The sequence below is a fragment of the Notamacropus eugenii genome, chromosome 1 (assembly GCF_028372415.1).
Source record: "Notamacropus eugenii isolate mMacEug1 chromosome 1, mMacEug1.pri_v2, whole genome shotgun sequence".
Taxonomy (NCBI): Eukaryota; Metazoa; Chordata; class Mammalia; order Diprotodontia; family Macropodidae; genus Notamacropus; species Notamacropus eugenii.
In genome coordinates this window covers 165449484-165462566 of record NC_092872.1, presented here as the reverse complement: position 1 = coordinate 165462566, position 13083 = coordinate 165449484, and the positions used below count along the sequence as shown (strand labels likewise).

General features: G+C 37.8%; 1 protein-coding gene across 1 annotated transcript in view; it reads right to left on the bottom strand.

Annotated features, from left to right (window-relative positions):
- Positions 1 to 13083, bottom strand: part of LOC140509776 (cytosolic carboxypeptidase 4-like) — a 45070-nt gene that overhangs the window by 17709 nt on the left and 14278 nt on the right. Inside the window, exons 6-9 of the mRNA XM_072617720.1 lie at positions 6920 to 7003; positions 6476 to 6565; positions 3685 to 3833; positions 2507 to 2594 (exon numbers count right to left, since the gene is read on the bottom strand). Coding sequence (XP_072473821.1) covers positions 2507 to 2594; positions 3685 to 3833; positions 6476 to 6565; positions 6920 to 7003 — 411 coding nt within the window. The remainder of the gene's footprint in view (positions 1 to 2506; positions 2595 to 3684; positions 3834 to 6475; positions 6566 to 6919; positions 7004 to 13083) is intronic.

The following is a 13083-nucleotide window of genomic DNA, read 5'->3' as shown; positions in this document are numbered from 1 at the left end:
CTGAAATGACTTTACATCAGAGCTGGGAGAACATGAAAAGGGATAAGACTAGATGTATGTCAGTGGGAGAAGTAGACTTGTGGAAAGTGAAGGCTAAAACGTTCAATGCTTACTTCTCTGAATGGCAAGGGTGCAGTGGGTTTGACCTTTCCTGGTCTCCCGCTCAAAAAGTTCTTTTCATTGTTTTCCCCTTCAACTGTCTTTTAGTTCACAGTGATCATCCCTCCAAGCAAAAAGGGATGGGACACCTTCTAAATCCTCATTCACAACTCTGAAGGTGCTACAGCAGGAGGGGAGTAGTTCTCCCTCAGAACTTTCTCCCTCGGCTCCTCTTTTGTATCTGCGCAAGCAAGCACTGGAGGGCAGGTGACACATTAAAAAAATACCCTCCATATGAGGCAAGCACAGTTGTACAGTGGAGCTCCAGATCACAGATGATAACTGCATCGTTCAAGTAAACTACCCAAATATCAGAAGGAGCAGCATAAAAGTCACTGAAAGGAGAGAATGCTCTCCAGAAGCATAGGAGGAAAATGACTTGGAGAAGACCAAGGTAATCTTTTGGGCAAATTTAAAAAAAGTTATGAGGGTTACCCTAAAATAGAGGGGGGAAAAGGCATACTCATTCATTCTTAAGTAGATAGATCTGGAGGTGAACAGAGATCAGCATGTCAATCTTTTATTAGATCAGAGTATTGCCAAGTATTGCAAATATGTTAACATAATTTGATGAATAATTGTAAAACAAATGATATTACAATATAACAATCTTATCCACTCATCTCAGTTGTATTCAGGTCTGGAACATGAATATGAATTACATTACACATTCATGGTTTTCATCATACCCCTGAGTTGCTCTTTAATCACAGAACAATTGTCTTGTTAATGACATTAAAAGCTATTAATGTTGGCATCCCTTAGGCGGCCTGTGTTCCACACTGAGCTTCCTTTCCCTCCTCCCCACTGCAAGGACCACATTCCCATGAGCCTCCCCCTATTGCAACTACTCCAAGGGGAACAGCCTCCTGGCAAAGGTACAGGTTATTGGAGCAAGGTGCAAAGTGTTAATCCAAGCTCACTATTAGTCCTAGGCCTAAACTGGAGGAAGGGCGAATTCTTCAAAAGATCAATATCACTGATGATTTTTCCTGGTTGTGGTTTTCACAGGAGAACATGATTCATTCTTCACTTTCTAAAGTTCATGTATAAGATTGCTAAGTCTTCCTGTAGGAGTATAACATACCTACACCTTGTATTGATTTTACATTATCTGGCAAAAAACAATTATTTTAACACTGGCCTGAATACCCTATTATCTTTAGAGGTACCATGATACTTGGCCCATGAGAGAAGTGTCATTAGAAAGATAATGGGATATGGTTTTGAGGTAAAAAAAAGAAGGTATGATACAGCTAATTTTATAAATAATTCAATGGGAACATTTCACAGGTCCATAGCACCCCATGTATTGCGACTGATACCTCACCAATTCATCAAATTGAGAGTTTTGATTAATTCAAGGTTGTCCTTATACTTAAGTCAATTTCACAATCACTTTGGTTGATAAATGTAACCAACTAACCAATGTCCTCCACCTTCTGCTTCTATCAATTTTTTCTATTGGATCCAAAGACTTAAGAAGCTTACTGAATATTGTCCATCAAATATAGGAGATATATAGATTAGATAGATAGATAGATAGATAGATGTGTATATATATATAAAATATATATATATATTATTACTTAGAACTCCAAAGGGTCTCACTGGTTTTGTTTGTTGTTTTGTTTTATTTTAGTCACTATACCCACAGTGGAAAAGAAAGTTAGATTTATATAAACCCAACCATGAAATAAGCATTAGTCCATGAGTCCAAAAGAGATCAGTCAGTAGCTCCATTAGAAACAGGCAATGAACCTCAAAAATGACCGAATACATTTCTGTGTGTCCTGTCATTTCCCATTTAGTTTGGTTTTTGTAGGACTTTTCGAGTGTAGGGGAATTTAAGTGTGTATTAATTGTCTACTGATACAAGCATCTACTGATTGATTAGGAAGAAATATAACTCCAATTCATGTGGACTTGTTCAATATAAACTCTCAAAGGTTCATGCTATTTGAATGGAATCCAAGATTAAAGAAAAGTTGCTTATGAACTATTGACAACTTCTAGACAAACAGGTAGGGTACCAAAATATAAGAATGGAGCTACTATATCATTTAAGTACAAAAATAGTAAGCTGCATTAAAATCAAAATAAAGCATTCCTCAATTAACCAGAAACAAATGTTTATTCAGCACGTACTACATGCCAGGTACTGAATGTATACACATCTTGCCCGTTTATTCCACTCAAGGACAGGAGATTTGCAATCTTGAGTGATTTGCAGCAAGTTTAGCAGATGAGCATTGGCAGCTGAAGGTTAGGGGGCATCAATGTGGTTAAGCAGGGAATGGGGGAGGGAATGGAAGGGCAACCAAAGATATACTAATGATGCACTTACTTGTAATAACAGATATCATAGCCCACCCGAACCCAGTGAGGCCTGCCCTGGAGAGCCTCCTTCACTGAATACATGGTCGGCTGCATCCCTACACAAAACAAAGGCAGATTCAGGTGATAGGACCTTTTCTTTCCAGAAGGGAAAAAAAGGAAAGAGAAAGTTGATATCTAGACTTTTCACACAGGTTTCATCATTTCTTTTAGCAAGGTAATTTATTTCTCTCCCTCCCAATAGAACTATATTAAAATGTTTAAAAAAAAAAAAAAAAAGCTTCTCTAAGGATGGAGTCATAAGTTGTATTTTTGGTGGCCTTCATTCCCTTAACTTTTCTGGATCATTGTATCTCTTCTGCTACCCAATGAATGTTGTAATCTCTCAGGATCAATGAGATTGTCTGTAAAAGCTGATCTTATGTTGTTATTGGGACACAATAAGTTACTTCTATATGTTAGAGTTATCTGGGAACTATAATTTGTCTAGAATACATCTATTTTATTTAGTCTGGATTTAGGAAAGTCAAGAGGTTTTTGGGAAAAATGAATTCCATACTGCATTAGAATCCATATTTCAGCATGTTAGAGTGATAGATATGTCATTTAAGACAAAAGCCCTAGTAATCTCTGATGGCAATGCACATTTTCAGGTTATGTCAGAATCATCATCATAGGGGTTAAAATATATAGTTACAGAAGTACAAGTTTTGTCTCCTGAATGTTTTCCAACTTATTTCCCATTGTTATTCAGGGGAATCTGGCTTTCCTCTGTGGTTTTTCCAAGTCCCTAACTGGATGGTGCCAATAAGATTGTGTAGCTCATCAATGTTGTAGCAAGCCTTTGCCACTATGGTTTATTGGACCTGGGAATATTAGAGAACTGAGTCCGTCTACTTACCTGACAATGATAGGGAAAGAAAAGGATAGGGGAAGTCCTGACGTTATCCCCTACATGGGCACTCTGACTATCTGTGAGAGTATTGGAGCTTCCTGGTTTCTGCTCCAGAGTCTCAGTTCGTCATAGCTCAGCCATTAATTTGACACCCAAGTGGTGACCCAAAGGGATGGCCCTTCTCTAAATCTCTTTGAAACCAAGGTTATGTTTTTAGTCACAGTCTAAAGACACAGAAAGCTACACTGATCATTTCACTCAACAGGAGTGTCCTTTTCCCCAAAAGCTCATACCGTAATTGAACTGGCTGTTGACCTTCTCACAATTGATGACATTGAAGCGGTAGGGCACAGCAGCCTTCATGCCGCTCACCTTGAAGTAGAACCACTGCTGATGCTGGGCACAGTTCACATCAGCATTAATCAATAAATCATACTCACACCTGGAAAGCAAAACATGTGATATCAGCAGAGTGAACTAAAAAACCTTACAGATCTTACAGCCTTAATGGGGGGGGTGGGCATTCCCATTCTTACTACATAATATAAGATTGCTAACTTTGACTAGGTAGTTTCACCCTTGTCTACTTCAAAGTTGGTTTAGTAACACTAGCATCTCTTTCATATGAACCACAAAATAATTACTCCCCAGTATTTGCTACTCATAAAATCATTGATCTAGAAATAGAAGGACCCTTCAAAACCATAGAATCCAACCTCCTTTTTTATAGATGAGGAAACTGAAGCTAAGAGAAATTAAATGATTTGCCAAAGATCACAGGGATAATAATTACATGAGGTAGGATTCCAATTTATGTCTTCCTCATTTCAAGTCCAAAATTTTATCCACTTCACCACCTAGTACAAAGAATGCTATTGACCCAAGATCTAGGCATGTACTTTGATTTGCTTTTCAAATACCAGTTACAGATTTGTAGTGACCCATCTATGTCCTTACCTAGTCTCTCCCCATGGCAATACTACTGTTTTATTGGGCAGCTAGGTGGATAGAGCACCAGTGCAGGAGTCAGGAGGACCTGAGTTCAAATCTTCCCTCAGACACTTAACACTCACTAATTATGTGACCTTGGGCAAGTCATTTAACCCCAATTGTCTCATCCTGGTTCATCTCCAGTCATCCCGATGAATATCTGGTCACCGGATTCAGATGGCTCTGGAGGAGAAGTGAGGCTGGTGACCTGCACAGCCCTCTCTCACTCAAAACAAAGTCAAGTGCAAGTCATGTCATTATTTCTCTGATGGCATGGTCTTCTTCAGCAATGAAGGATGAACACAGTACTGTTTTATTACATATCCAAATATTTCAAATGATAGTGGAATTAGCCATGGAAGAGAGCAAAGACAGCCGACAGGATCAAATCTAAAGCCTCATTTTTATCAACACTTAGCTCTTATCACAAAATTGACTAATTACAAATCATCTACAGATACATGAGACTAAATTTCTAAGATACCAACATTTTCAATGACCAAATATTTTCTATTTGGAGTTGTAGATAGGTGAAGGAAGGGGAAGAAGAAGTAGAGTAATCAAGAGAAAAGAAAAAAAATCATAAGCCATAAGTAACGGGATATAATATATCAGTCTATCCATCAAGATTCTATGTATATTCATTTTTTCCAGATGATGGAAAGTGTCCTGGGCTTAGGGTCCAGATGGATCGCCGTTTCAATCCTGAATCTGATGTTTGAAACGATTTTGACCATAGATAAGTCACTTAACTTCAATGAACATCCCTTTCTTCAATTTTAATGACAAAAGAGTAACATTAATATTACTTACCTTATAGGATTTAAAGTATTTTAATTATTATTTATATATTTTATCTATAATATATATTATGATTTATGTAATTATTGTAAGTTATTATAAATTTACATAATTTAAATTAAATTACATAAGCATGAGTTATTAAGTATCATTACTACACCTTTGTTTTGTGAATTGTGCTTTCATCTCATGAATTAAAAGAACTTGTATAGTATTGAAGAAAAACAACATTTACACAGATAAGTCAATACAAAATATATTACCAAGTAACTACAAAGTAATTTGTGAGAGAGGATGCTAACTGCTAGTGGATAGAAGGATAGATCTTGTTTAGGAAGTGGCACATGTGCTGAATCTTGAAGGGAGAACATTTCAGACAGATGGCAGATACCTGACCAAAGATACTGAAGTAAAGAACTGATGATACCACCTACAAGAGTAATCAGTGGTAATGAGGAGCTGTTTTGTGAGATGGAATCAGTGACACAGAGTAGAATAGATAGTGCCACCATATGTGGCCACAGGTCCTTAAGTTACCTCTAACACCTTGGGAGGTGATGTGATGACCTCCCCACCCTTGCTGGTTGAAGAATGAGAATTCTAATCACATTCCCCAGCAGACAGACATATATAGGAACTATCTGGATCATCTCCTTATTTAGCCAGGGCAGTGCAAAAGGATCTGTAAAGGTTCTATTCCATCCTGAAAGGTTAAAAATTCAAGAGACCCATCAAATATTCAAGTTGTCTAGAGTTCTGAATAATATTGGAGTGCATTATGGTAAGCCTCCAGTTAGTGAGCAATATTGGCTGTAATGACAATTTCTCTTTACATTTAGGGGGTGAAATACATTTCTTAGAATCATAGACTTCTAAAGATCTTGGGACCCTTACCTTCATTTTCTAGGTCAAGAAAGTAAGGCCCATAGAGGTAAAGTGACTTAACTAAGACCTCATTGTAAGTTAGTTGCAAAACTGGGACTCAAACCCAGTCTCTTAATCCTAAATTTATATATTCCTTTGATAATACAACTTGGCTGTATTTTCATTTCATACCATTTTAGACTCTTATTTCATATTAAATCTCTCTTTCTTTAGCCTTAGGATGTTTATGATTCTGATCTGACCTTGCACCAGTTACTTCATATCCCCAGACCTCATTTTCCATATGTGTAAAAAGGAGGTCCCTTGCTGATCTAAATCTATGATACTAAACGCACAACTCCCCCCTCAATAACAAAGCTATTGTATACTGAGTCGCACCCTTCCCCCCACAGATCTCCCCTTACTCACTCTCTCACTTGGATGGCCTTCCGCAGGTTTCCTGACTCAAACGCAGAGAAGAACTTCAAACATTCAGTTGCATCAGAGCTTTGCAAGAGCCTGAAAGCAAAATAAATAATTTATAGACATGCATATTATTATTGCTTATTTTTAACACTAAGAACCCATTTTCATGAATAGTATAGTCAGTTTTTTCTGTTTCTTAGATTGTTCATTGCTCCTAAATTTGTAATATATATATAAATATATATGTGTGTGTGTGTCTGTGTGTGTGCATACATTATATATGTGTGTATGTATATATATGCATATGTGTTTATATATACATATACATATATACAATTTAGCTAAATTTTATAGAAACTAGTTAACTAAACACAGTGCCCCTTTCTTAACTTTCATCCCCATTAATAGAAACCAGGACATTACACCACCAATGCATAAGGTACATACCAAGGCTCATCTAAACTGAAGACAACTCTGCCCATCACTTTGTCTGGCTGGATGAACCGTTGAACATCTTCAAATATTTTTGCCCTGAATAGAGAAAAAAATCTTAAATTCAGAGTCTACAGCCAAGAGTAGAACTGGGATGTGCCCTAGAGATCTTCTGCCTTGAGAACATTTTTTTGCTGATGAAACTGAAAAGCTATTAATGAAACATCCTGGTCTGTACCCTCCACCCCATTGACTTCAGATATGTATATAACACCATTTAGAAAATTATTATATTTTTTTGCACTGCTCTGGTGTGAAAGTTTTCCTCATTTTAGTCTCATTTTAGCTAAAGGTAAGTCTTTCTCCTTCTGATTGCTGGCCCAGATCCATCAGCCCAGGTTCACTTTCATGTTGTTTTTCCTTGGCTCTCTCTTCCATTTATTACTCAGTGATGAAATAGGCATAGTAGCCAACCCACGATAGGCAAGACTGGATCAAAAATAGGACCTAGCCCACTCAATATCCTGTATTAAGTGGTTAAGATCCCCATCTTGAAAAGAAAACTCCTTGCTTTCTTCTCTTATCTCCTACAAGGACATGATATTAGTTCTTTCTTTTTAAAATTATTTTATTTTGAGCTTCCAACATTTACTTCTATAAGTTTTAAATTCTCTTCACCACCCTCCCTTTTCCCCTCTCCACGATAGCGTGCAATCTGATATAGGCTCTACATATACATATACATATCTTATTAAACACATTTTCACATTAGGTTGTATAGAAGAATTATAACTAATGAGAGGAACCATGAGAAAGAAAAACAAAAAAAAAAGAGAGAGAGAGAGAGCAAATAGCATGCTTTGATCATCATTCAGATGCCATATTTCTTTATCTGGATGTGGATGGCATTTTCCATCATGAGTCTTTTGGAGTTGTTTTAGTTCCTTGCATTGATGCGAAAAGCTAAGTCTACATAGTCAGTCATCACCATGTGGATGTTACTGTGCCCAGTGTTCTCCTGGTTCTGCTCCTTTCACTCAGCATCAGATCATATAAGTCTTTCCAGGTTTTTCTGAAGTCTGTCTGCTCATGATTTCTTAGAGCACAATAGTATTCCATTACATTCATATACCACAACTTGTTCAGCCATTCCCTAATTGGTGGATATTTCCTCAATTTCCAGTTCTTGACCACCACAAAAGAGCTGATATTAGCTCATTCCTTTATTCTTGAGTTGTGTGTAGTTGACAGGACAGTCTTCAAGTACATCCTGGAAGTTTATTTCTCCCAGCTAAACCAACATGTCCAAATTGAACTAATTAACTCCCCCATAAATTCGGTTCCTACAGGAATTCTCTATTTCTGTCCATAGTACCGCTGTCCTCAGTGCCACCAAGACTGGAAACTTCAGTGTTGTCTCTGACTCATCCCTTTTCTCACCTGTCCTTCTGCCAAGCTAATTAATTACTAAGAAATTCTATGTGTGCAATATCTCTTTTCCATTCTCCTCATTGCTACTACAAATTCCCTAATCTAGTTTTTTTCCTTCTTGCCTAGATTATTATAATTGCCTCTTAGTTCAGCAATCTCTCCTTCCTCTAGTTCATCACACATATTGCTAATATGCTGCTACTAGATTAAAGTTCCTAAACCATGGTTCTGATCAAGCCTCATATTCCATTTTCTTGCTCAAAAACCCTCCATGATTTCCTACATTAAAAGGCCTGCACAATTTAATCCTTTTTCAGTCATACCTCCCATAAAAGTCCTTATCCATCCTATGTTCCAATCAAATTGAACTACTTATAAGATATAGTGGCTAGAGCACTGGGCCTAGAGTCAGGGAGATCTTGGTTTGAATTTCAACTTGGGCATTTTTTTAACAGTATAATTACAGCCAAGTCATTCATATTCTTTAAGCCTCAGCATCTTCATCTGTAAAATGGAAACAGCAATAACAACTACTTCAGAGGTTTGTTTTAAGGATCCAAGGAGATAATATATATTAAGGGCTTTGCAAACCTTTAGGAGTTTTATAAATGTCAGCCATCATAATCATCATTAGTTTATACCTTTGTCTCTACCTTAGAGTTTTACCTCCCAGCCCTGCTTATCTAATTTCTATCTTTTCTTAATCATCCATCCTAAATGTCATCTCTTCTACAAAGCTTTCCCTAATCTACCATTATGAATGTAACCTTGGCCTCTTCTGGCGTGCAGAGCTACTATGCTTATGCCTTCCTCAATGTCCTGTTATAGCTCACTTTTTGTTCATCATTATCTGTGCCTGTGTGTGTGTGTGTGTGTGTGTGTGTGTGTGTGTTCTTTTTCACCCTGCAAGCTCAAGAGTGCAGGGTGCACACCTTAGTCTTCTTTGCATGTGCAACTGCCCCTAGCATAGTAGATGCACAATAAATCTTGGTTTGGATGCAGTGACTGATCACCACAAAAAAACTCATCAACCTTTTCCTGTAGCAGCTGCCATTGGACAAAGACAGAAGCCTGAAGGGACAGGGGGAGTTAGTTGTGATCAAGATCCAGCAAGCAGCAAAAAAGTAAACAAAATTCTTTCTCTGACCAGACAGGCTATAGATACCATGGTGACTGGGGCTGGGGAAAGTAAGGAAAAGAGCAGCAATAATGTAAACCAGGGGTGACTCACCTCATAAACCTGACCTTTTGAGCAGGGTAGCTTTCAAAGGTCTGTGTAACAATTACTTAATGTCCTGAAATATGCACTGTGAAAAAGCTTTTATTTAGAAGTGTAAAACCAGAAAGTGATGCCATTGGGCATAAAAAGCTCATTCAACACTTTGGCTCAGAAAGGAGTGAAACAAAAGCTGGCAGTGGCAGCTGCAATGGGTACACACTGAACAATTCAGAGAGGGCCCCAGCTCCCTGCCTCATGCTCATGCAAGGTTATCTTTGGCTGAGACGTTTTAAATACAGAGGAGAACTGAAACTTCCCAGGGGATGGGACACCAGATTTCTAAGCAAGAATCACAGAGAGCAGAATTCATACTGTTTCCTCCTGAAGTATACTTTGATGGGGATGGAGGTAATAAGGAACTACTGGAGTTTACTGAATGGGGTGTTGACATGGTCAGATCTATGTTTTTCGACAATCACTTTGACAACTGAGTGGAGGTTGGCCTGGGGTAGGGAGAGACTTGGGGCAGAGAGAACAATCAGCAAGCTATTGCAACAATCCAATGTGAGAAAATGAGGGTCTACCACAGTGGGAGCAGTGTCAGGAGAGAAAAAAAAAATGTATATGAGAGATATTTTGGAGGTAAAGGTCAACAGGGTGTGACAATACATTGCATGGGGGTGGGGTGGGGAGAAAGGGTAAAGAATTAAAGAGGACATGTAAGTTGTGAGTTTGGGGTTAGTGACAGGATGATGGTGCCCTCTACAGTAATAAGGATGTTCAGAAGGGCATAGAGTTTGGGAGGAAAAGCTATTCATTTGGTTTTGGTCATGTTGAATCTAAGATGTCTGTTTGTTGTTGTTGTTCAGTCATCCAGTCATGTTTGACTCTTTGCGATGTGATGGACCGTAGCATACCAGTCTTCTTTATAGTCCAACTCTCATAATCATACATTACTATTGGAAATACCATAGCTTTGACTATACAGATCTTTGTTGGCAAGGTAATATCTCTGCTTTTTAGTATGCTGTCCATAATTACCATAGCTTTCCTGCCAAGGAACAAGCATTAATTTTCTATTTCAAGGATTCAGAGACATTCAGTTGCAGATGTCCAATAGGCAACTAAAGAAGCAAGACTGGAGAGAGTGGCATAGTCTGGCCCCAGCTGCAGCATGCAGAGGCTGTGGAGGAGCCTGCAGCAACCACAGCAGCAGCAGGGATGGTGGCAGCAACTGTTTCTGGATCTCTAGGACCACAGATTGTGGGGGAAATCAAGTGGCTGACAGTACACTCCCACCCACAATGGAAACAGAAATACCTTGACAAAGAGCTCAAAAGTCAAGTAAATAGCTTGGGGAAGTGAGCCAAAACTGGAAAAAAAAATCAGACTACACAATCTCACTTTGGTGATATGGAAGATCAAAATATATAAACAGAAGGCAACAAAGTCAAAGTTACTTCATCCAAAGCCTCTAAGAAAAATATGAATTGGTCTCAGAACATGGAAGAGCTCAAAAAGGATTTTGAAAATCAAATAAAAGAAGGAGAGGAAAAATTGGGAAGAGAAATAAGAGTGATGCAAGAAAATTATGACAAAAATGAGTCAACTGTTTGCTAAAAGGGACTTAAAAATGCTGAAGAAAATAACACCTTAAAAAACACACTAACCCAAATGGCAAAAGAGATCCAAAAAGTCAATGAGGAGAAGAATGCCTTAAAAAGCAGAATTGTCCAGGTGGAAAAGGAGGTCCAAAAGCTCCTTGAAGAAAATAATTCCTTAAAGATTAGAATGGAGGAGAGCAAAGCTAGTGACTTTATGAAAAATCAAGAAATTATAAAACACAATCAAAGGAATGAAAAACAGCAAACAATATGAAATATCTCACTGGAAAAACAATTGGCCTAGAAAATAGATCTAGGGGAGACAATTTAAAAATTATTGGACTACCTGAAAGCCATGATCAAAAAAAAGAGCCTCAACATCATCTTTCAAGAAATTATCAAGGAAAATTGCCCTGATATTCTAGAACCAGAGGGTAAAATAGATATTGAAAGATTCCACCCATGACCTGCTGAAAGATATCCCAAAAGGAAAAATCTTAGTAATACTGTAGCCAAATTCCAGAGATTCCAGGTCAAGGAGAAAATATTGAAGTAGCCAGAGAGAAACAATTCGAGTACTGTGGAAACACAATCAGGATAAAACAAGACCTAGCAACTTCCATATTAAGGGACCACAGGGCTTGGAATATGACATTCCAAAAGTCAGAGGAGCTAGGATTAAAATCAATAATCACCTACACAGCAAAACCACACATAATACTTCAGGGAGGTGGAATGGTCATTCAATGAAATAGAGGACTTTCAAGCATTCTTGATGAAAAGACCAGAGCTGAATAGAAAATTTAATTTTCAAACACAAGAATCAAGAGAAGCATGAAAAGATAAACAGGAAAGAGAAATCGTAAGAGATTTACTAAAGTTGAACTGTTTGCATTCCTACATGGAAAGATAATATTTGTAACTCTTGAGACTTTTTTCAGTATTAGGGTAGTTGGAAGGATTATATACATATATAGGGAGGGCACAAGATGAGTTGAATATGAAGAAATGATGTCTTAAAAATAAAAGTAAGGTGTGAGAGAGGAATATATTGGGAGGAGAAAGGGAGAAATAGAATGGGGTAAATTATCTCTCACATAAAAGAGACAAGAAAAATTTTTTTCAATGGAGGGGAAGGGGGGGAGGTGAGAAAGAAAGAGTGAACCTTACTCTCATCAGATTTGGCTTAAGGAGGGAATAACATGCCCACTCAATTTGGAATGAAAATCTATCTTACACTACAGGAAAGTAGGGGGAAAGGGGATAAGTGGGGGATGGGGAAATTATTGGAGGGAGGACAAGTGGGAGGAGGAGGTAATTAGAACTAAATACTTTTCAGGAGAGACAGGGTTAAAAGTGAGAACAGAATAAACATGGAGCAGGACAACTGAGGGAAATATAGTTAGTCTTTCACAACATGACTGTTATGGAAGTATTTTGTATAATTATACATGCATAACCTATATCAAATTACTTGCCTTCTCAGTGGAGATGGATGAGGGGGAAGGAAGGGAGAGAAGTTGGAACTCAAAGTTTTAAAAATGAATGTTAAAAATTGTTTTTACATGCAACTGGACAAAAAGACATACAGACTGGGTGATAAAGAATTCTATTTTACCCTACAAGAAAATAGAGGGGATGGGACTAAGAGATGGGAGGGGCATGAGAGAAAGGAGGGCAGATTGAAGAAAGGGGAAATCAGAATGCACACTATCTTGGTGTGGGCAGAGGAGAGAGATGGGGAGAAAATTTGGAACTCAAAATCTTGTGGCAGTGAAAGTTGAAAACTAAAAATTAATTAATTAATAAAAATTAAATTAAATTTTAAAAAAAGAATTTGCAGATTTCTCCCTAAAGTCAATAAAGTCACTCCAAAGTATTAATATTATACAGATGGCATTGGTGAGTGTGGAAAAGAGGAGGGA